Source organism: Phacochoerus africanus, chromosome 11, assembly GCF_016906955.1.
Source record: "Phacochoerus africanus isolate WHEZ1 chromosome 11, ROS_Pafr_v1, whole genome shotgun sequence".
Taxonomy (NCBI): domain Eukaryota; kingdom Metazoa; phylum Chordata; class Mammalia; order Artiodactyla; family Suidae; genus Phacochoerus; species Phacochoerus africanus.
In genome coordinates, this window is record NC_062554.1 from 113725610 (window position 1) to 113747507 (window position 21898).

The 21898-nt window shown below is 36.4% G+C and overlaps 1 protein-coding gene across 6 annotated transcripts in view; it reads left to right on the forward strand.

The window, feature by feature from the left end:
• DNM3 (dynamin 3) overlaps window positions 1-21898 on the forward strand; it is a 542059-nt gene that overhangs the window by 181410 nt on the left and 338751 nt on the right. For all 6 annotated transcript variants that reach the window (XM_047751932.1, XM_047751935.1, XM_047751934.1 and 3 more), the window contains exons 11-12: window positions 4853-4939; window positions 9918-9988. In XM_047751932.1, coding sequence (XP_047607888.1) covers window positions 4853-4939; window positions 9918-9988 — 158 coding nt within the window. The remainder of the gene's footprint in view (window positions 1-4852; window positions 4940-9917; window positions 9989-21898) is intronic.

Consider the following 21898-nt stretch of genomic DNA (forward strand, 5'->3'; position numbering starts at 1 on the left):
CAAATTAAAAGTCACCAGGGGTGTTTTGGTCAGATTTTAATGAATGTAAATGGAATAAAATTATTGTATGATTTATAAGCAGTAAAGCCATTACTGCTACTCAGTTTGTAGTGATTGGCCAACGTTGGACTGTTTATAACATTTTGATCAAAATAGAGCCTATATCTTTAGGTCAGCCAAACCAATCAACTCAAGTCATGCACGTAAAAGGTTTGTTCTGATTTTAGTTTATTTTCTCAGTCATGTTTGGTATGGAACTATGAACAGATGGTTACCTAATAACCTGAGTCTCTGCTTAAGGCATTCGACTAGTTACTCTTGAAGATATAGAAATCTTGCCTGGTCTTGTGCGTGTTCCAAAAGAAACCTAATAGCCTGCCTCTCATGATCTGATTAATCAATACTTAACCAATATTATATGTGTATTTTTATTATTGAATAGAAATGTCTTTCAAGTGATTTTTTTTTCCTCTAGGGAAAAATGTGGTCCATACTTAAAATTAAATTTTTATATTGAGGTCCCATCAAAATAATTGAACATTACCCTAAATAATACTTAAAACATTGGATTTTATTAAAACATGTTTTTGTATTTAAAACATTTATGGTGCTACTTTCTCTCAAGACATGTATAGTTAAAATTTTCTCTTAGAATTTATATTTAAAGTTTTGATTCCTAAATATGTATATATTATATTATTGTACCATTGAACCTTCCTTATTATTGAAGAATATTCAATATAACTATAACATAAGTAGATTAAAAAAATTAGAAGTAATTTTTTATTTACTAGATGTTCAGCTTTGTCTGGAAGCTTTCTTGTCATTGGTTAAACATCCAATTGTCTGACTCCCTCTCAGAGCAGATTTAGCCACTTACTGCTTTGTGTTTCTCCTTGCTTTTTATTAAATATTTCTCTTCTATGACAATTTATCTGTATAGCCAACTTGCTCCTCAAGACTGTAAGGTTTTATTATCAGATGCTTTGATGCAATTTGAGCATAGAGCTGGCCTATGGCAGATACCCAATGAATGTTTGTTGAATGAATGATGTGAAATATATTTAGGAATATAAAATTATTATTCTAATAGCAAAGCCTTAATTCATTGATCCTATATAAATCAATTTGCAGAATATTTATATAATTAATAAAGGAATCAAAACCTAATAGTGATTTATAAGTCAATATTATTTTGGCATATGTAATTAAATTTTTTATGACAAAATAAACACATTCTTATTATTATAAGTTTTTAATTCAACATCCAGAGCAAAAGGGACTGAAAATGATAATGACTTAAGTGGTTGAGGAAATTGGTTGAATCTTAAGAGACGTAGAAGAGAGGTGAGGGATTGAAGTGAGCAAATAGTCACCATCTTAATAAAGCTAAGTTGAGTGTCATGCAGACTGAACCAGAACTTTGCTAAATGAGCTAATGAATGGGTGGCAGAAACCCTACTCAGAAATCATTTTGAATGTCAGTAGGATTTTCTCTTTTTTCCTTCTTTCCTTCTATATGTGTTATGAAGACCTGAGACTGGAGAATTACGTTTGGAAGCTGGCAGTTAAAACCAGCATTTTAACTTTTACTCTCCAATAACCTTTTTTACACTTCTACAAACCTTTCAAGATCAACCAGTTAGAAACCATACTGGCTTCATTACTGCCTTTCAGTAATGCCTCCACCTTCCATGGTTTACTGACTCCTTCAGTGTTTCTCCTCCTTTGCCTCCATGAGGGCAGTTGTTCTAGTTTGTTCTCTTTCCCTTTTGTTTGACTTTGGAATTTAGTCTCATTTACTTCCAGTTGTCTCAGTTGTTTATACAAAAAGAGGGCTCTGGTGGGTTCCTTTCCTGGTGAAACTGAACTTTGAAAGATTATGAGACACACACACACAAAATCAATCCTCCTTCCAAGGGAAGTAAACAGGAGGGTTCTTAGATGTTTCTACTTCATGGGATACTTTTGTCATTTTGGTCTTTTCTTGACTTATTAGCAGCTGCATACTAGCTTGGGGTCCTTCAGCTATCAAGTATTTAGTTTTGAATAAATATTTATATTGCCACTCTTTGGTGTTTTAGACATAATCTGCTGTAATCCATTTTCTAAATGCTGCTCGAGGCATAACCATTTTACTCAGTGGACAACTGATTAGTAGTAATTGCTCGTGCAGTCACTTCTCTGCAGGAGTGTGGTTCTCTATTATCATAGCTGTCATCAAAAGCAGGTGTGCACTGGAGTGCAGAGGAGGAAGTTTCTCTGGCCTAGTGCAAACTAATGGTCAGGGTCAGATGTACCACCTCAGTTTGCATTTAGTTGAGGAGAAGGACAAGTATTCATTAGCTATCCCTTCCATACTTAGAAATTTTTTATATGCCTCACAAAAAATAACTCTTATGCTCTGTACTCTCAGAGTATAAGAGGAATTCTGGGATGATAGAGCTTTCCCTGGAGAATGTTTCTGAAACTCGAAATGGAAACTCCATTTGTATCTTGAAGTTATTCATGAAATAATCTCCTAAATGAGTACACATGTCAGGATTCAGCTAGGAGTCTTAGTAAGGGGGTCTCATGAAGAAACACCCGGCTGTGAATTTTGAGGTGACCAGTGCAGCTCTAATGGCGTAGTTATAAAACTACTCTATGTTCATTGTAGAAAAATGTAGAAAATGTATATAGGAAAAAAATTAGGTGTAAGCCCATCCTTCAAAGAGGTTGTCGCTATTGCTATTTTGTAGTATTTATGTAGATCTTTTTCCGCGCCCAGACGGCAGACTTACAGCATTAGGTGGTTTAGTGTTTATATGTGATTTCGATCATGATGATTCCATGAAGTAATACAGTTTGTCTTGCCAAGACACTGATGTGCATCACTCATGCTATAAAGTTGGTGTGCACAATGACCCCGTGACCATGGAGCAGTCACATCTCAGGGAGGCCTAGCTTACAGGTTAGAGGAAATACTATGTACTACAATGTTACTCAATAATTTTGGAATTTGTAAGGTTTTGGGCCTTGTTCTTAAAAGATACAAAGGGTGTGTGGTGGTGGCCTGTGACTATAAGTGTGTGTATACTTGTGTGTAATCTCATTATGTATTTGGTAGCCTGATTATCTTCACCAAATGTCGCATTATATACATTTTACCATGTTATTAGATATTATTTATAAATTAGTGTTAAAAATCAAATATTAGGTATTATTTGGAGTGGCTTATTATATCCCATTAGTGGACCTACCTTAATTTATTTAATATCATTGAATATTTAAAAAGTTTATAGAGTTATGTTTATTTGTATTATTGTTGCTATTCCAAGTAATACTGTGATGCATTTCCTTATTATTTTAGCTCAGAATCCAGAATTAGGTTGATGTATGTGTGTGTTTTAAGATTTTTGATACATATTGCCAAATCGCTCAACAGAAAGTTATTCTCATTGGCATCCCTTCAGCATGTTTAAACAGTGTTAGTCTCAGTGTATCTTTACCTGCATTAAGTCTTATAAAAATAATTATGGCAATTTGACCACATAATACCTATTATCTTTTTTGCATTATTCTGATGATTTGTGGAGTTTAATATTTTTCTTCTGCTTATTGACCATTTCATTTCTTTTTAAATTAAATCATGTTTTTTGCCTGTTTTATGAGACGTTTGTGTTAGTCTTATTAATTCTCAAGTGCTTTTCATAATAAATGGAATTATCTTTGCCCATCGTAAGCCATGGACTTACTCAGTTCTCTCCATTTCAATTGCTGTTGTCCCAATCCAAATCCCATTATTTTCCATCTGAATTGCTCCAGAAGCCAGAATTTCTAACAGGTCTGCAAGGATCTACCTGATCTAGCCCCTGTTTATCTTTCTAAAGACTCCCTCACTGTCTGCACTGACCTTCCTTTAATTCTCTTAGTACTCATTGTCCCTGTCCTTCAGCACCTTCATACATGTCTCTGTGATTGGCAAGCTCCAACTTTCTAACAGCCATGCCCACACAACTTTACCCAACTAAGCCCTCTTCCTAGTTAGGCTTCCTTAAACATCCTCATAGCATCCTTTTCTTTTCCTTCCTTCCACTGAAAACAACCATAATTCATTCATTTGGTTTTGCAGACTGATTTTTGGACACCTGCACAATTTAGATGGAGTAAGTGATTGGCATGCACTGTTTCTATAGTTTTGCCAAAAACATGCACACAAAACCACATCTATTAGAGACTTTTAAAAAATGATCTCTGTGGTTCATGGAATGAATCATCCTCAAAAAGTAATGGATAAGACCATGAAGTCTGGAGTCCAGGAGCTTGGATTGGGATCCTGGACCTGCCTGTTTTGAACTGTGTAGTCTTGGGCAAGTCACTTGACCTCTCTGTGCTTTACTTACCTCTTCTGTAAAGTGGAGCTAATAATCAGATCTATCTTTCATGACTGTTGTGAATTTCAAATGAGGTAATTCATGCAGTGTTTAGCACAGGACCTGGAACATGGTAAGCACTCTATAAATGTTTGTCATTATCCTCCTTTTCATCCTAATTTCTGTCTTCTGCATCTTTGAACTTTATTAAGTGCTAACTCTGTACAGCATAGTGCTTGATGGTGTCTGGGTGTCTGTTTTCTTTGTAGGGAATTCCTCTGCTGGATTTGAAGTGTTTCATCTCAGATAGTGTAGTTACTTGTGGTTGTAGTTTGTGGGGTCTCTCCTGTCACTCTGCTTTTCTTCTTTAGGATATTTACTTCTGCTTATAGAATGGTAATGCACGCCTTTTGGAATATAACATAACTTATCTCTGCTTCTTTTGGGGTGGTATAACTATTTGAGTATTAACACTCAGATCTCTTTTTTCTTGACAGCTGGCAAACTTCCCCAGACTCTGTGAGGAAACGGAAAGGATCGTTGCTAACCACATTCGTGAGCGAGAAGGGAAGACAAAGGACCAGGTGAGGAGAGGTCTTCCCTGGTGAGCAGGGTCCTTGAGGGAAGGATTGTCCAAGGATTCTCCAAGGTTGTCTGGTGGTCTTCCATCCCTGAATGGAAAAAAGAGAGCTGAGAACACCACCACATGTTTATCTTTACTTATTTATGAATTTTATACATGTGTTGCTATACTAACATGTTGTGTTAGTATAAACAAATATAAAGATTAGAAGGATGGCATTTAGAAAGCAGTAATATGCGTTCCATTAATTTTAAAATATAAACAAATATAAAGATTTAGAATATAAATAAAGATTTTAGATGGATGACATTTAAAAAGCAGCAATATGAGTTCCATTAATTTTAAAATATAAACAAATATAAAGATTTAAAATATAAACAAATATAAAAATTTTAGAAGGATGACATTTAAAAAGCAGTAATATGAGTTCCATTAATTTTTTTATTCAACGCTCCATGTATTATCATGTGCACCCCTAGCACGTACACACCCTGCTTTGAAAACCACTAATCCAGAAACATACCACATTTTTTCTTTAAGACAGGGCTTCTTAACTTTTAATGGGCCCACAGATGGGCACCAGGATATTCATAAATTCCTAAAATGTTTTGCAAAATGTTTAGTGTTTTTATTTTTTTTCCCTGAGAATGGATAAAGCTGTTTATAACCTTAACTGAAAAAGTAAAAATGTGTAGTAACAGCTCTTTTAAACATTTATAACTATTTCATAAATGCTTAAGGAGTGACCTTGAAATTGTCTTTGAATCTTTCTGTGAATTTGGAGGTTATTTTCAAGTTAAGAGAATTCATTAAAAGAGTTAAGGACTACATGAAAATAATAAAAGCTTCCTAGATTTAAGTGGATGTTTTCTTAGTTACTTATAAAACACTATAATGGGAAACACAAAGGTTTTCAGATGCTTTTCCATTCCAGGACACAGCTGTGAGTGTGACAGCACAGAGAGGACCCTGGACTCAGGCCATATATCTGCCACAAAATAACAGCATGTTCTTGAGCAAATCACTTCTCAGATGGTGATTTTCTCATGTACAGTGTTGAAATGTTGATCTATATGATATCTGAAGTCCACTATAAGATTTTGTGGTTCTTGGGTGAGTTGGAGAGGAAGAGAGGCAGAACTGGGGAAAAGGAGGAAGGAAAAATAGGATTGAGAGAGACAGACAGACAGACAGATAGACACTAAGCATGGGGAGGGAGAGAGACACATACCTCATGCCTCGGAGGGCATGTGCAGGGTTGGGGTGGGTATGGAGGAGAAAGTGAAGACGTAGGGATGGAGGCCCTGCAGGTTGGGGTGTTTGTGAATGACTGCTAACAATCTGCTGCTCTCTGCTTGAACTTTGGGATTCATCGCTGCTAGTTTTTATCATTGTGTTTTGAAAGTTAACTAACCATTATTCATAGTTTTCGCTTGTTTTTCAACTTTCCCACGCATGGAGTATTCACAAGAGCCAAAAACAGAGAAAATAGGCCTTGTGACTTAGTGGAGATAAACAAATCAATGTTAACTCATGAGCCTGCGAAATCAAGCTTAGGTCCAGATATACAACCTGAGACTAGAAGTTCCCCCCCACACCTAATGTCACAGCCACTGCTGGGCTTGAGAAAACTTAAGTTCTGGCATCAGCTGTACTTCTGACCTCAAGTAAATAAGATAACTATTTTAATTTGTGTTTTTATCCTAAAAATTCGAATGATAATGTATCCTACTTAACTCTTAGGATCCCGTGTAAAAACATTACTGAGGAAAAAGTAGTATAGTTATCTTTATTTTTAAAATTTAAAAAATTTTTTTGTCTTTTTAGGGCCATACCCTTGGCATATGGAGGTTCCCAGGCTAGGGGAAGCCACAGCTTGAATCGAAGCCACAGCAACATCAGATCAGAGCTGCATCTGTGACCTACACCATGGCTCACAGCAACGCTGGATCCTTAGCTCACTGAGCAAGGCCAGGGATCGAACCCACGTCCTCATGAATACTAGTCAGATTTGTTTCCGCTGAGCCATGATGGGAACAATGTATAATTATTATCTTAATAATCTTTGTCTTCATATCTAAATCAGTTGTTAACTTCATGTTTCATGTTTCACAATTTTTGCTTTACTGAAGTGACATATGCAAACATAGTATTGTAATTGACTCTGAGTTTCAAGTGCTTGAGTTCGAATCCAAGCTCTACCATTTACTTTCTGCGTAAACAAACAATTTATTTAATACTTTTACACTTCAATGTCCCCATTTGAAAGTGGAATTACAGTGGTAGTTAACTCATAGGCATTTTGTGAGGAAATAATCCAGTTATAGTTCTTAGTCTTTGTTAATTTTGTTTTTGTTGTTATTCCTAAAGAGGTAGGACACAGTAGATTTCAAGGGAAACTGGACTTTCTTCCATCTGTATTTCTGATATAGTGATTAATTCCTTCCCTAAGTGGGAGGTTAGGGATGGAATGAGCATCTTGCTTCTGTGTGACTATCTCGGGGGGCCTGGTCTAACTGTTAATCAACTGCCAGAAGAAGCGGGTGCTTGCCCCTTCTGACATGGACCTGTGGGGCCTAGTAAAAACATGTCTGTTTTTGGTAATGAGAACATGTCAGTTACATAGATCTCAGATTTGCATTCTGAACTCCGTGCTGCTTTAGGCCATAAGTTACTACTGAAGTAGCTGGTCAGAGAGTGACCCATTTCCTTAGGCCTCTGTACCAGAATTGCTTGAGGTATGCTCGTAGTATTTTTGAAATGGAAGTATTACCAACCTCTGCTCTGGAAACTTTGTGGGGGGAAAATTCTTTAGAATTAAAAATATGGAAAATCATAAATCTGTCTGTGAACTTTTTTCTAAAACAAAGGTTTTTTGAACATGGGTGTGTGCCTTGCTGTTATTCCAGGTGCTTTCATACGTGTAATTGCATACTGAAATGGTTGACTTTGTGGGTGATTACTGCTACCTGGGGTAGCTTTACTTTTCTTCAACTAAATATTCAATAAGCGTGACTGAGAAAAGCAGTGAGAAACTCTGAGAAAATGAAAAAATGAGAAAAAATGTACTGTTTTCCTTTTCATCCCCCACATGCAACGTGGCTTTTTTCCTAGGATGAACACAGACTCCCAGTTTCCAGGAATATGAAAGAGAACAGCCATAGTTGTTATTTTTCTTCCACTTTTTCCCTATACTTCTGTCCAAGTTAATGTGTGTGAACATCCAAGATACCCGTGACAACCTTTGGCAATGTTGAGAATTTTCTAGATATTTTGCTCTTTATGGTGGCAACAGTTTATTTGTGTTTAAATATTTTGGTTTATTGATACAAACTCCTGGCCAAATGGATTTGGGGTATAGTATTTACTAGAATCTGGCTTTATTATAGGGAGCGTAGAGGCAGTGCCACAAATAATCTAATAATGATCACTCCTCCTAAGTCTTCAGTTTTTTTTTTTTTTATTAAGAAACAGAACTCTATGAAACTTTTTCATAGAAATGTGATATTGTTGACCCAGTAGTGACTGGGCCTTGACTTTTTGTTTGTTAGTGAGGATGAGTTCAGGGTGATCCATTTACTCTTTTGTGGTAGGTCCTCTTGGGACTCACAGCAGGCTTTGGTCACATGGACCAACTGAGATTAGCCATAAAAGCAAAGGGTTAGAGCCCATAGCATTGGTTCGTGAGTGAGAAATAGTAGTACTTGGCCACATACTAATTATATGGGAATAAAATGCTCCCTTTAAAGCAACCTGTTCTTTAAGACTAGTAGATAGTTACAAAATGTACAGCCACAAATATTTATTAGGGAGTTCCCATTGTGGCTCAGCAGGTTAAGAATCAGACTGGTATCCATGAGATGTGGGTTTGATCCCTGGCCTTTCTCAATAGGTCCAGCATCGCCGTGAGCTGTGGTGTAGGTCGCAGACGCGGTTCTGATCTGGCATTGCTGTGGCTGTGGCAAAGGCTGGCAGCTGCAGCTCTGATTCAGCTCCTCTCCTGGGAACTTCCTTATGTGGTTGTTAAAAAAAAAAAAAAAAATTATCAGGCACCTGTTATGTGTAGTCATGCCAGATTCTGGGGATAAGATGGTGAACAAGACAAATATAATCTCTGCTTCCTTGTAGCCTATAATCTTTCAGGGAAGCAAAACAAACAAAATACCATACCAATAATTAATTACACATGTGGCAGACATGCAAAGAAAAGTATAGACTGTAATATGTAAAAAATGTAATTATGAAGTATAGACTATCTGAGTGTAATAGCATGATCCAGCTGGGTTTAGGTGAGGATGTGGGGTGAGGATCAGGGAAGGCTTTCCTGAGGAGGCACCATCTGTGGAGCATTTTATAGACTATGCGAGTGAATTGTTACAATGAGTGCTATTGATCCTAAGGAGGCTTTCTATTTATTTGTATATTGCCGTTTGTAGTTGATTGATGAGATGCTTCCCCTGCTTACCTAGAGGGAGCTTAAAGAGATAGAAGAGGAGAGGAAAAACAAGAGCTGCTATTGCTATTTTGTGGCTAATATGTGGTGTCTACAGGGTCAAGAAGCTCTGAGCAGCCCCTCCATGACCTTCTTGCCATATGATTTTTTAAATACACTTGTCTTTTTGAACATCATACCTACATTTCGGGGGAATAGAATAATTCTAGATTTGGTGTTTAAGTTGGCAAAGAGTGCATGCCTAAATGCTATAATGTCATTGTCATCATGTGCATTATGACTCAGATTTTTCACAAAGATTTTTAGTTTCTGAATTTAGAGTAAAAATTATGAGAGCCTAATGAGAAAAATTAATGTAACTTTTCAATCTAACTGAAGCATCCTTTTATTCTTATTTTTATTTATTTTTTTTAGGGCCGCATCCTTTTAAAAATGAAAGATAAATGATTTGCAGGCAATTACTGAATTTAGTGTTTGAGAATATTTAAGAGGGGTTTTCACTGAAGTGATTCTCTTTGACTTATAGGTACTGCTATTGATTGACATCCAAGTCTCCTACATCAATACCAACCATGAAGATTTCATTGGCTTTGCAAAGTACGTGAAACCCTTGATTGTCACACACATTCCTCCTGCTGGTTTGTCTCAAATGAACATTGTGAATTTCTAATACAACCTCACCATCTTTTAAGAGTGTATTCTGTGTCAGGATTAACTCTGAGTTAACCTCCTGAGGAGGTCTGAGCCTCATGGCCGTGGGGTCATACTCTCTGGATAAAAGAGTTGCTTCTTTATAGTGCAGCATGGGAAGTCATGTAACTCAGCATGTAGCTCAGATTCTCACTGTGTTTGGGTGATGATCTGCAGTTTGTGCTTGAGCTTCCATAGATAAGTACTAACTGATGCACATTTAAATATGTTTGGGAAAGAAGTTCCTTTGTGATGCAGCAGGTTAAGAATCCAGTGGTGTCTTTGCAGCAGCAGCCTGGGTCATTGCTGTGGTATGGTTTTGATCCCTAGGCCCAGGAACTTGCACATACTGCAGGTACCACCAAAAAAAAAAAAAATGTTCAGGAACAATTTCTCGCATAAATTTGAAATAGCAAGCATAAGTCATAAGATACAAGCTATGTGGGTATCTCTAAATCAAAATATAGAAGCCTATATTTATATACTATAAATATAGAAGCCTATATTTACATATTATAAATATATTATAATTATATATTATTTATATATTTTATAAAAAAACTGTCCTTTGTGAACTTTAATGTAATCTTTTTGGATGAACATTCTCTTTTCTATAAAGTATATTTTATATATGTTTAACTCGTATGATATTCTCACATACCTGTATTCTGTTATATTCTAATATTCCATTGTTGTATTCACAGATATTGTCAGGTAAACATTATTTAATTATTCAAGGTTGGTTATTTATTGTGTGACATTTTCAAGACCCTGAATTTACTATTTTCCCCTAGCCCTTTAGTGGAATCAATTTTTATTACTTTTAAAGAATTCAGATTCTAACTCTAAAATGTATTTTGTGGCATGTAGGTGGTTCCCACTTCAAGTATATAAAATAGTTTATTTTATATAAAATGTAAAGAGGCCTATGCAGTGCTACTTGTACTGTGCATTCAAGAACAGAGACAAATTAAAAAAACAACACAATGTAAAACTAGACAGATATAGTTTTAAATTTTGACTTAGAAGAAACAGATATTTAGATCATGTGATCTAAACTAAACAGTGGCCTAAGGAATTTATAGGCACGTTTTAGGGAGGAAAGTCTCAATTATCCAATGGAAAATTGTCTCATTCTAAACTTGGCCTAACCAGTAGTGTACATACATTTTGCATCCAAGGATTATTACTATTGTATGGCACATGAGTTTTTCTCAATTGTTTTCTGCCTGTGACTTAATGTGTAAAGTTGTTAGAACACAGTGATGAACAGGTTCCTTTCGTCAGTTGTCTTTAGAGCCACACTGCCCACTCTAACTTCTAGGTAGGTGTTTACTTCGCAGACATTTCACACAGACTTGCACCCCTCTCTTCTATTCCCTATGGCTCTCACTCTCTGCTCTTCTCATTTCCTTCTGGAAAATCACCAGTGGGAAGAAACCTAGACCTTGATATACCTTCTTGTCCCTAGGCCTGGAAGGGGGGGACCTGAGAATTTTCTACCTGGTTTTCTGCATGGTCAGTGAACTCCATGTAGCCTGTGCCAAGCTCTACTCTAGTTGCCATGGGAAAAAAATACAAGAAAAAGAAAAATGTATTTTGGAGATTGCCTAATAATTGAGAAGTATAGAGAAACACATGTAAAAATTTAAACTGACACATTCGCCATTTATTTCACTTGCTTTCTTGCGGAATTTAAAAGAAAAAGAAATCCTTGACTCATTTGAAATAACAGGAATGCTGCCTTTCATGTTGATTTTTATTGGTTACAAATGCCAATTCGATTCTTATAAAAATGTAGCAGATGTAGATATTAACTTGACACCATGACTTAAAAGTGAAAAGTTTGTTGCAGCACTGTCCTGTTGTGGTGTCCTAATTCAAAAAGGAAACATAGAAAAAAATCATAATCACTTTGGAAAGATCCAAGTTTTGAACATGTTTTGCAACCAGAGCTACAGTTTAAATTTCATCCCTATACTCTCCTCGAAATGTTTCCTCCCTAGATTACCCTTTTATTCCTTTTTGAAGATAAGTGGTCCAGAATTTGTTTTCTCCAATAAATTTTAATCTTTTCTGCCTCAGAAGCTGTTGAATCAAAATATTATATTGACTGGGTTTTCAAAGGCATATAATTTTGCAAATGAAAATACTTCAAGCACAGCTCTTTGGTACAGTCTCTCTGTAAGTCCAGTGACTGCCCTGTTTTTCCAGCAGTGCGATAGATGATGAACCTCTGTGATGTTGAGGGACTGTAAGGAAGCATTGTTCAAAATGCTTTAGAAACCCAGCAACTTTGCAAATTTGTCATCGAAACTGCACACCCAAAGTTCATTGTGAAGTACGGGTCTGGGAGTTAGTAGTCTGCATTATTTTTCTAGGGTTTGCCACTGATGAGGTTTGGGTTTTGACAAGTCACTTAGCCTCTCTGTATCTCAGTTTATTGCTCCATCAAATGGAATAATAAAACATTCCCTGTCTTGTATACCTTTCAGGATTGTTGAAAGATCAAATTAACGAAGTTATGTGAAAGTGCTTTTGAAAACTGTGGTGTAGTCTATAAAAGTGAGAAAGTACCCTACACATACACATATGGGAATTTGATTTTACAAGATGCACTATTTAACTTCATTATAGCATTTTTTTAGTGACTAGAGTATGATTGCCACTGAAAGATTTGTTTTTAGTTGTTGATGTTATCTCCAAATGTAATGTTTTGTGCTGAGACTCAAAGGTAAATGTTCTTTGCATTTGTATGCTCAGTTGGAGTACATTTCAGTGTGACATGGGATAATTATGATGATGAAGAAATGTTTATTTCAAAATCACTTTGAAGGGTTGTATTTTTTGTGTGCTTTTAAAAATTAAAAAAATATGGTTGTAGCTATAAATTTTAAAGTTGGCAGGGATGCTGTTTCCATCAAGGAAGAAAAGTCAAGCCATATTTGAAGACAATTATGTAAGTATTTTTAAGTTCTGAAGATAGAAGGTTAGTCTTCAGTTGAGGACAATAAGCGTTAGTCTCATGAGATTTTTAGAAATTTGCCAAAAGAGGAGGACTGCCCCTTGAATTTATAGGATGGTGATGTACAGAGTATTTTACACATGTCTTTTTTTTCAGCTGGGATGACTTTTTGTTCTAAAAATTACCCCCAAAAGGAAAACAAATTGCTAAAATTAGATTAACGGAAAAGTCTCAGAGTAGTGTTCAGATTATCTCCAAATTCTTCTTTCTGCTATTGAGTTTATTCTGCCCTGTTGACTATGTGGAACTTTTTTAATCTCCCAGCTATTTTTGTTAAACATGATCTATAAAATGTGTACCATGTGTCATGTGTCCAAGTAAGTGCTGCTGTGGGCTTGCTCGGAACTTCCAGATTTCTGAAGGCGTGATTTTTTTTTTTTTCAACTGTAATAGAGTTTCCAAACCTGAAAGTTTAGTATTCCATAAAAAAATGTCAACTTTTCTTGTGACTTAAGGATTTTAATTTGTCATTCTTCCCTGTTGGGAAAAAAAAAAAAAGCAACCCACAAAACCTACATTCTATTTTTCTTAACACAACATAATTAGGTTTTTTTTTTTTTATTATTTAAGAAAACAAGCTCGTCCAGTTGTTCCTTCATGTACTTCCCCTTTCTCAGTAGTCCTGTTGTTGGAATAGAAAGGCAGGCTTGTTAGCTGAATGCCTTGGGAAGTGAACTTTCACATTCTTGTGCTCTTCTCCATTTCCATGGGCACAGTTTGCCTTATTTGTTACTTATGAGTTACTAAGATTTATGCAGTCCAGTGGTTTAAGAGAAAAATGGGCTCCAGATACACACTGTTAGAATAACATCTCTATGCCACAAGCAGCCGACCAAGGTCTGTTTTTCAATCTGCTGAGTAGGTCTCAACACCTGTTTTCTCACAGTAGAAAGGATACAGTGTACAGATTTCAGTTCTTGTTACATGAGCACCATGAAAAGTCTATGGGTTGTAACATTCCTTATATCTCTTTCCTGATCCTCTGGAATGCCTCCATTACCATTTTACTAAACGCAGTATATGTGAACCTTGACATCAAATTCCAGAACAATCTTGGTCTTTCCCTTTGCATTCTTTTTTTATGTGTTTGTAATACATAATCATATTCCATTAAATGATGTTTCTAGTTCCTGTTCTTACATGAGAATGTTCTTTCTCTTGTGAAATTAAAACTTAGGTATTAGATTGTAACAGGATCCTTCCCTTTTTGGGGGGTCATACCTATAGCATGAAGTTGTTCCTGGGCCAGGGATTGAACCCAGCCACAGCAGTGACAACACTGGATCCTTAATTTGCTGCCACAAGGGGGTCTCCAATAGGATCCTTCTTTTGAGTCTTTTTTTTGTTTGTTTTTGCTTTTGTTTTCTTTTTTTAAGGGCTGCAGGTGTGGCATGCGGAAGGACCTAGCCTAAGGGTCGAATCATAGCTACAGCTGCTGGCCTATGCCATAGCCACAGCCATAGCAACAGCAACACAGGATCTGAGTCAGGTCTGTGACCTACACCACATTTCACAGCAACACCAGACGCTAAACCCACTAAGTGAGGCCGGGTATCGAACTCGCATCCTCATGGATGCTATTTGGGTTTGTTACTGCTGAGCCACGACAGGAACTCCCTTGATTCATTTTACAATTTAACAATTAAATGCTTCTTTGCCTATTGGGACTGCTATGAGGTAGAAATACAGGATTGAGCAACTTGCAAAGACATCATTAGTATCATTTGTTTAAATAAGATATAAATTCCAATGTTTCAAGTGTTATTTTGAAAATAAGTAGACTTCCACTTTTTCCTTTTATTCTCAAATCTGTTATTTTGAACTTTATCTTCATCCCTAAAATGAATCTTTGGAGATGAGTCATCTTTCTTTTAGAGGCCCCCAAGTTCTGCAGCGTTTTCTTGCATAATATTTAGCCTGAGAGGTCACTAAAGATCCTGAAGGGGCAGTCGATATCATGTAGTTTCAACTCCCTTTGGCTTCAATTTGATTGGATGGAGTCAAGCCTACATATGATAAGTTGCACTCTTGGGACTTTCAACAAGTGTTTATAATCTTCTTGGGATAATATAAAAGAATATTCTAAAAGAGTTTCTTTTCTCCAGAGCAGTGCTGTCTAATAGAACTTTCTGAGAAGATGGAACTGTTTCATAACTTGTGCTGTCCAATACAGTAATCACTAGTTCCATATGACTATTGAGTAGCTGAAATGTGGCTAGTAAAACAGAAGAGATGAGAAGAAAATTAAATTTTAATTCATTAAAATTTAAATTCAGATAGACACATCTGGCTACCAGCTACTGTATTGGATGGCACAGTTCTAGAATATGGTGAATCCAGCTAATTGCTCTGGGTCCTTTAATGAGCCATGCTTTATTGAGAGTTTGGTGGTCACCTACAGTGGTGGCTACAAGAGAAGAAAAAGGAGGTAACTCTGTTAGCTGCTATTAAACAAACCCCAGGGTTGAGGAATATACAGTCAACTCTTCTCTGTCACTGAAGTATGAAAGATAGATTTTCCCTCCCACTGATTTAGTCTGTAGGTTGCCATGTTGCTAGTAATTTCTCCTTCATGGTTACAACTGACATTTCTTTTAATTCCAAGTCTTCTCTACAAACTGAGCCTGGTAGTAGAGGGAGAGGTACACCTTGACCTTTGTCATGGAATCTGCATCTCTTGGGGACTCTATTTCTTTGATTCCTTGATCCCCATTTGGTTTGACTTAGAGTTGGCACTCCTCTTTCTTGTTTCTCACTTCTCTTTCACTTTTCAGCCCACTGTAGTCTTGTTTCTACCACACTACTCTATTGAGCCTGCTTTTGGCCCAGACCAAACATTTAATCCTTTGGACAACTGAGTCCTTCATGTGACACCATTACCTACTCTTGTTGAAGAGACTTAGTCCTTTGCCTCAGTAACCCTCTGCTGTCTCCTGGCTTTGGGCTTTCTTCTCTAGCCACTCCTTCTCAGTTTTATTTTGGGGCTCTTTATCCTTCAATCATGGTTTAAGAAGTACTTTTTTATCAGCATTCTTCTGTAGACTCTCTTCTTTTCTTACTGCACTGTCCCTGCTTGGTGTTATTCACTACGTTGGTTTCAGTTATCAGCTTTATCTGATGCTTCCACATCTGGATCTCCATTCCAGAGCCTTTTCTTGGCCTGTGTACCACATTCAACTACATACTGGTATTTCTACTTGCATATTCTGGGGAAGCCTCAACTCAGTATCCCTAAATTAAATTCATCATCTGATTTTATGATTTCTGCCTCTCTTATTATAATTGTTCCCTCTCTCTGTGGGTGGCAACTTCCAGTTGCTTAAAATAGAAAACTGAGTGTCATTCTTTACTCCTTGTTCCCTCATCTTTGTTTCCTTTCATCTTATCATATCCATTTGTCTCTACCTTTATAATATTTTTTGAATTTGTCTATTTCTTCCTATCATCATTGCTACTACTAAAGTTAGTCTTCTTTTGGTTGAGTTTACTACAGCAGTCTCCTTGCCTCTTGTCATGTTCTTTCTCATTCCTTCTGGGATTCCTGTTACTTTCAGAATAAAGTCTGAAATCATTAGTGTGGTTTCCAAGGCCCTGTAGAATCTGTCTTTTGTTTACCTCTTCAGCCTATTATTACTATTCCTCTCTGTCCCATCTGCCAACTCTGTGCTCCAGCCAGACTGGCCACTTTTGTTTTTTTACTTTATTTTTTTTTAAATTGTAGTACAGTTGATTTACAATGCTGTGTTAATTTCTGCTGTGCAGCAAAGTGATTCGGCTATACATTCTTTTTAATATTATTATCCTATATGACTTATCACAAGATACTGAATATAGTTTCCTGTGCTACATAGTAGGCCTTGCTCTTTATCCATCCTGTATATAATAGTTTATATCTGTTAATCCTAAACTTCTAATCCATCCCTCCCCTTTGGCAACCACAGGTCTGTTCTCTATGTCTGTGAGTCTGTTTCTGTTTCATAGATAAGTTCGTTTGTGCCATATTTTAGATTCCACATATAAGTGATATCATATGGTATTTGTCTTGCTTTCTGACTTCACTTAGTATGATGATCTCTAAGTCCATCCATGTTGCTGCAAATGGCACTATTTTATTCTTTTTTTGCAGGCTGGCCACTTTTGGATTTTGAAATGTAGCATACTCTTGCTATAGCACATGTCTATGGCACATTTCTTCAAATTATTTCAATTTCTTGTTGCAGATAAACATTAAGAATTTGATTATAAATAACCCTGGTATCAAAATACAATTGTATAAATATTAAGAAACTACCTTAAACAGTGCTAAGTAATCTCACTGGTGAGAAAGGTAGAAATGCCAATTAATGCAACATGCTGTTGGCCATCAGGGAGTTAGAGGCCTGCCTATAATATAATCCTGTTTATGGAATACAGACACAGACCAAAAGGTTGGGGAGTTTATGGGAAGGAGAGATAACTGGAGGTTTCTAAGAAGGCATAATTCAGAAATGATACTTGTTTTGACTTTGAAGGCTGGGCAAGACTCCAGCAGTCGGGGGTGGGGGGGTGTCAAGGCTGTCTGCTTCCTGTCTTCTCTGGTTCAGAGTCAATACTGCCTATTTCAGGAAGGTAATTTTTAATAAAACACTGCTTTGATCATGCTGTTTTCTGGCTCAGAAACTTTGAATACTTTCTGCTGCCTTCAGTGTAATGATCAAATTTTCTGTAATTGGCCAAAATATAGAATTATTGTACTAGGTGGCCTTTAAAGTCATTTATAAACCTTAGTCTATGGTCATGTAATTTTTGCCATTATAGTTTTACTTTCTACAACTTCCCTACATGCCCCATCTTTCTACCTCCTGGATTTTGCTTAAATTACACCATTCTCTTGAAATGCAATTGATTTTCTTTCTCTATTAAAATTGTGCTTTTCTTCAAGTGTTCTATGTAAGTCTCAGATCATATCAGACCAAAATGATCTTTATTGTCTCTGAACATTCAGAGTAATTACTATGCATAGAATTTATTTGATAAATGGTCACACACAACCCTTAGCTGTGGTTTTACTACAATCTTCTATTGCATATGCACATGGACATGCATAGAAACATATGTGCAAAAAATCTTTTTTGAAGATAACATGGATTATTTTTTTTTGAATGCCTTTCACTGTGGTCTTATTTTTATAAAAATTTAAACCTCTTGTATAGTTTCAAAATCATTATGTCTCAGAGCATTAAAGTAATTTGGTTTTATGTTTTTTAATGTTCTAATGACGTCTTCTACAGTGACGTGTATAGTACAGTTTTATATGATTAATAATAAGCATACACACACATAAAAATATATGGGGTAATTATATCTCACATTTGAAAGGGAAGCACATTTTTTGACATTCTAATACAGCCTCACATGTTTATTCTTATGGAGCTTATTCTTCATTATTTGTGTTTTGTATATCACTATCCACATTAAGTAAATTGTAGGCTCTGATTACAAGGACCATACCTTATGCATGTTTGTATTTTTCAAGTGCTTTGAAGATATTTGTTACCCTAAAATTTTTTACTTATGTCAAATTAAAATATTATATATAGGTGTGTTTTACAATATTGCAGAGGTAACCAATTAAGGACCGATCACCAAGAATATGTCCAAAGACTCAAACTAACTTGTAAGTCCTTATGTGGCTTTCTGAGAACACATTTTTAAATAAGTATTTGAAATACTCTCAGTTATCATTGCATTCCTAAGAATTATGATAAAGGATGTTTTCTAACTAGGCAGCTTATTTTTACTATGTGACTTATGGAGTAACTTTAAGTGCCTAAATACATCATTAAGAGCAGTGTCTTTGGATTTATGGGGCCTGTTGCTGCAAAAAGATTATTTTTTAGGTGAAAAGTAAAGGTAATTTAGTGTTTGTTCTAATGCTAATATTTGAGATTGGATTATAAAATAAATCTGTTTTCCCCCCGAATATTCTTACAAGTGATAGTTCCTAAATCTGCATTTTTGAGTAGATGGAAATTCTGTCAGTGGATAGTGTCTTCACCTAGTGTATCTCATGAGCTTCTGAGAGTAACTTTGCATCTCAAGGAATCTTGGATCTAAAAGGAACTTAAAAAACAGCTAGTGCAGTTCCCCCACCCCTTGTCTCTGTCTCTCTGTCTCTTAACACACACATGTGTTACAGCCAAGAAACTAAGGTCCATTTAGGTCATACTCTTTGCCTAAGGTGGCACAGGAGTCACAGCAATCTCTGTTTCTGTTGCTTTATATTGAGTTTCCTCTCTCTTATGTGAATTTTAAGGGAATCTGTATATAATTTGAAGGCCCCTAGAAGTTCACTGACTCCAAAATAAGCACCTGTAGTTCTGCCATAGTTTGAAGTTATCACTAGTAGTTAGTGATTTATTTTAAAATACTTCCTCTTTTAAAAACTCTAAAAATACAAGTATAATGCTTGGGAGAGACCGCCATACTCATGAAGAAGATATCACATTTTCATAGTAGTTTTCCCATTTCTTCTGAAAAAAGGGAAAAGCCTGGAGATACTTGGAGAAAGAAAGCATAGGATCTGAAGACTCAGGAAGAGTGGTACTTGAGACACACTCTGAGCATCAGGGCATGGTGGGCAGTCAGAGGGCAGTGTAGGCACATCAGACGCCTGAGCACAGACAGACACAACCTTCACCTCGTTCATAACCTCACCACAAAAACCTGAATAATTTGATTTGGATTATATAGAGAAATGGTTGGAAAAAGAGGAATTTCGTGGTGATTAAGGGAATTAAGCATTTAACTGAAGAGTAGAAAAATAACAAAAAGAAATGAGGAAAGAAGAAAGAAGCTAGATTCTGAAATTAGCAAATTGAAAAAGAAAGATACACACAAAGTATCTTCAGTTATCAAATACAGTGTGACCTTTCAGCACCCACCCCTTACTCACCCTCAGTTGAAAGTACTTATAGTTTTTTATGAGTTTGAGTGAAGGGAAGCAGCTTCAATACATCATGGGAGATTATAAAAGATTGCCATTTTGAACAGCTCTTCTAAGGTGGTGTTGAATTCTGACTAGCTGCTGAGCCATGATATTCCACCACTTTAAACAGCTGATAGATGGCTTTATCTCTTCTCTGTTTTAGATTATTTCATTGATCTGCAAAACAGCTTCTATAAACTGCTAAATTACTAGTTAGAGGGCTCAGTATCACTAGTTTTCTCAGAATAACCAAAATAGGTTGAGTTTTCTTGTGTTTATATGTGTTTACTCATGGACTCACCAAAAGAAACCCTTCGTTCTTTTGAGGGACAGAATAACACAGTGCCTAATCGTGAGAACTCGGGGGTTAAATTGTCAGGGTCATGTATGGCTCTTATCCCCTCTCTGCTCATGTTGTAATGGTGTCAAGCCTCATTGGATTTCTCATTCAACAGGTGATTGTTGAAGCCAACTATGTGCCAGGTAGTTTCTAGGCACTGTGGATATAGTAGTGAATGAAACAGGCAAAAACAGGCACCCCCTGCTCACAAGAAGCTTTGATTATGGAGAGACAGAGAGAAACAATACACACACACACACACACACACATACACAAATCAGCAAACTGTATAGTAGGTTTGAAGGTGAAAGATGACATAGAGAAAACTGGAGTAATATAAAGGGGATGCCAATCCTGGAGGAAGGGAGGGATTCACTTTTGAATAGGTTGGTCATGGTAGGTCTCACTGAAAAGACACACTTGAACAAAGACTTGAAGAAAGTGAGCCTCGGAACCATGCAGATATATGAAGGAAGTGTATTTTTTAGGCTGATGGAGCAGCTGGCATATAAAGGCTTTGAGGTGAGGTTATGCCTGGTGGGTTCAAAAAGAAAAAAAAAAATCAGTATCACTGGACCTTTCTAATGAATGAGGTGGAGAAGAGGAGGAGGTGAGTCAAAGAGGCAGAGAGTGGGGTCAAGGGCCTTGTAGGCCATTGTAAGAATTTTGACTTTTACCCTGAGTGTAATTGTATTGCATAGCAATAGAGGGTTTTGAGCAGAAGAGTGTCAGGAAACCACTTTTAAAAGTATCACTCTGGCTTCTGTGTTTAGAATAGATATTAAGGGGACAATGTATAAGCAGAGACTAAAGAATAAATGATTGCAACAGTGCAAGTGGGAGATAATATGGTTTGAACCAAGGTGGTAGCAATGGAAGTGGTAAAAAATACTGAATTTTAAATACATTTTAAGAAGTTGAGTCAATAGCATTTGCTGATGATTTGATGTGGAGGTGAGATAAAGAGGAACCAAGGATTTTGGCTTAAGCACTTGGAAATATGGAATTACCACTAATTATGAAGGGGAAGAATGTGGGTGGGACAGGATTTAGGCAGGACATCATGAATTCAGTTTTGGCAGATTAAGTTTGGATTACCCATTAGACATCCAAGTGGAAATGTTGAATTGTTGAGCATATATGAGTCTAGAATTGGGGAGTTAGGTCCAAGCTGGAGATGCACTATAGGAGTTTTTAGAATCCAGTGGAATTCAAAGTAATGAGATTATACAAGTTCACAAAGAGTTTGGGACCTGGAGTTAGACTACTTAGTACCAGCGTTTGTTTGAGTAATTTTGGGAAAGCCACTTAGCTTCTCTGTGACTCTCATTCCCTCTATCAGTAAAATGAAAAGACCAATATTACTACTTTACAGGGTTAAAATTAAGATTAAATCATTAATCTCTGTAAAGCACTTAGGACATGGAATATACTCAAAAATTCTTAACCATCAATTTGCAGTACAACTATTCTGTACCTGTGGTA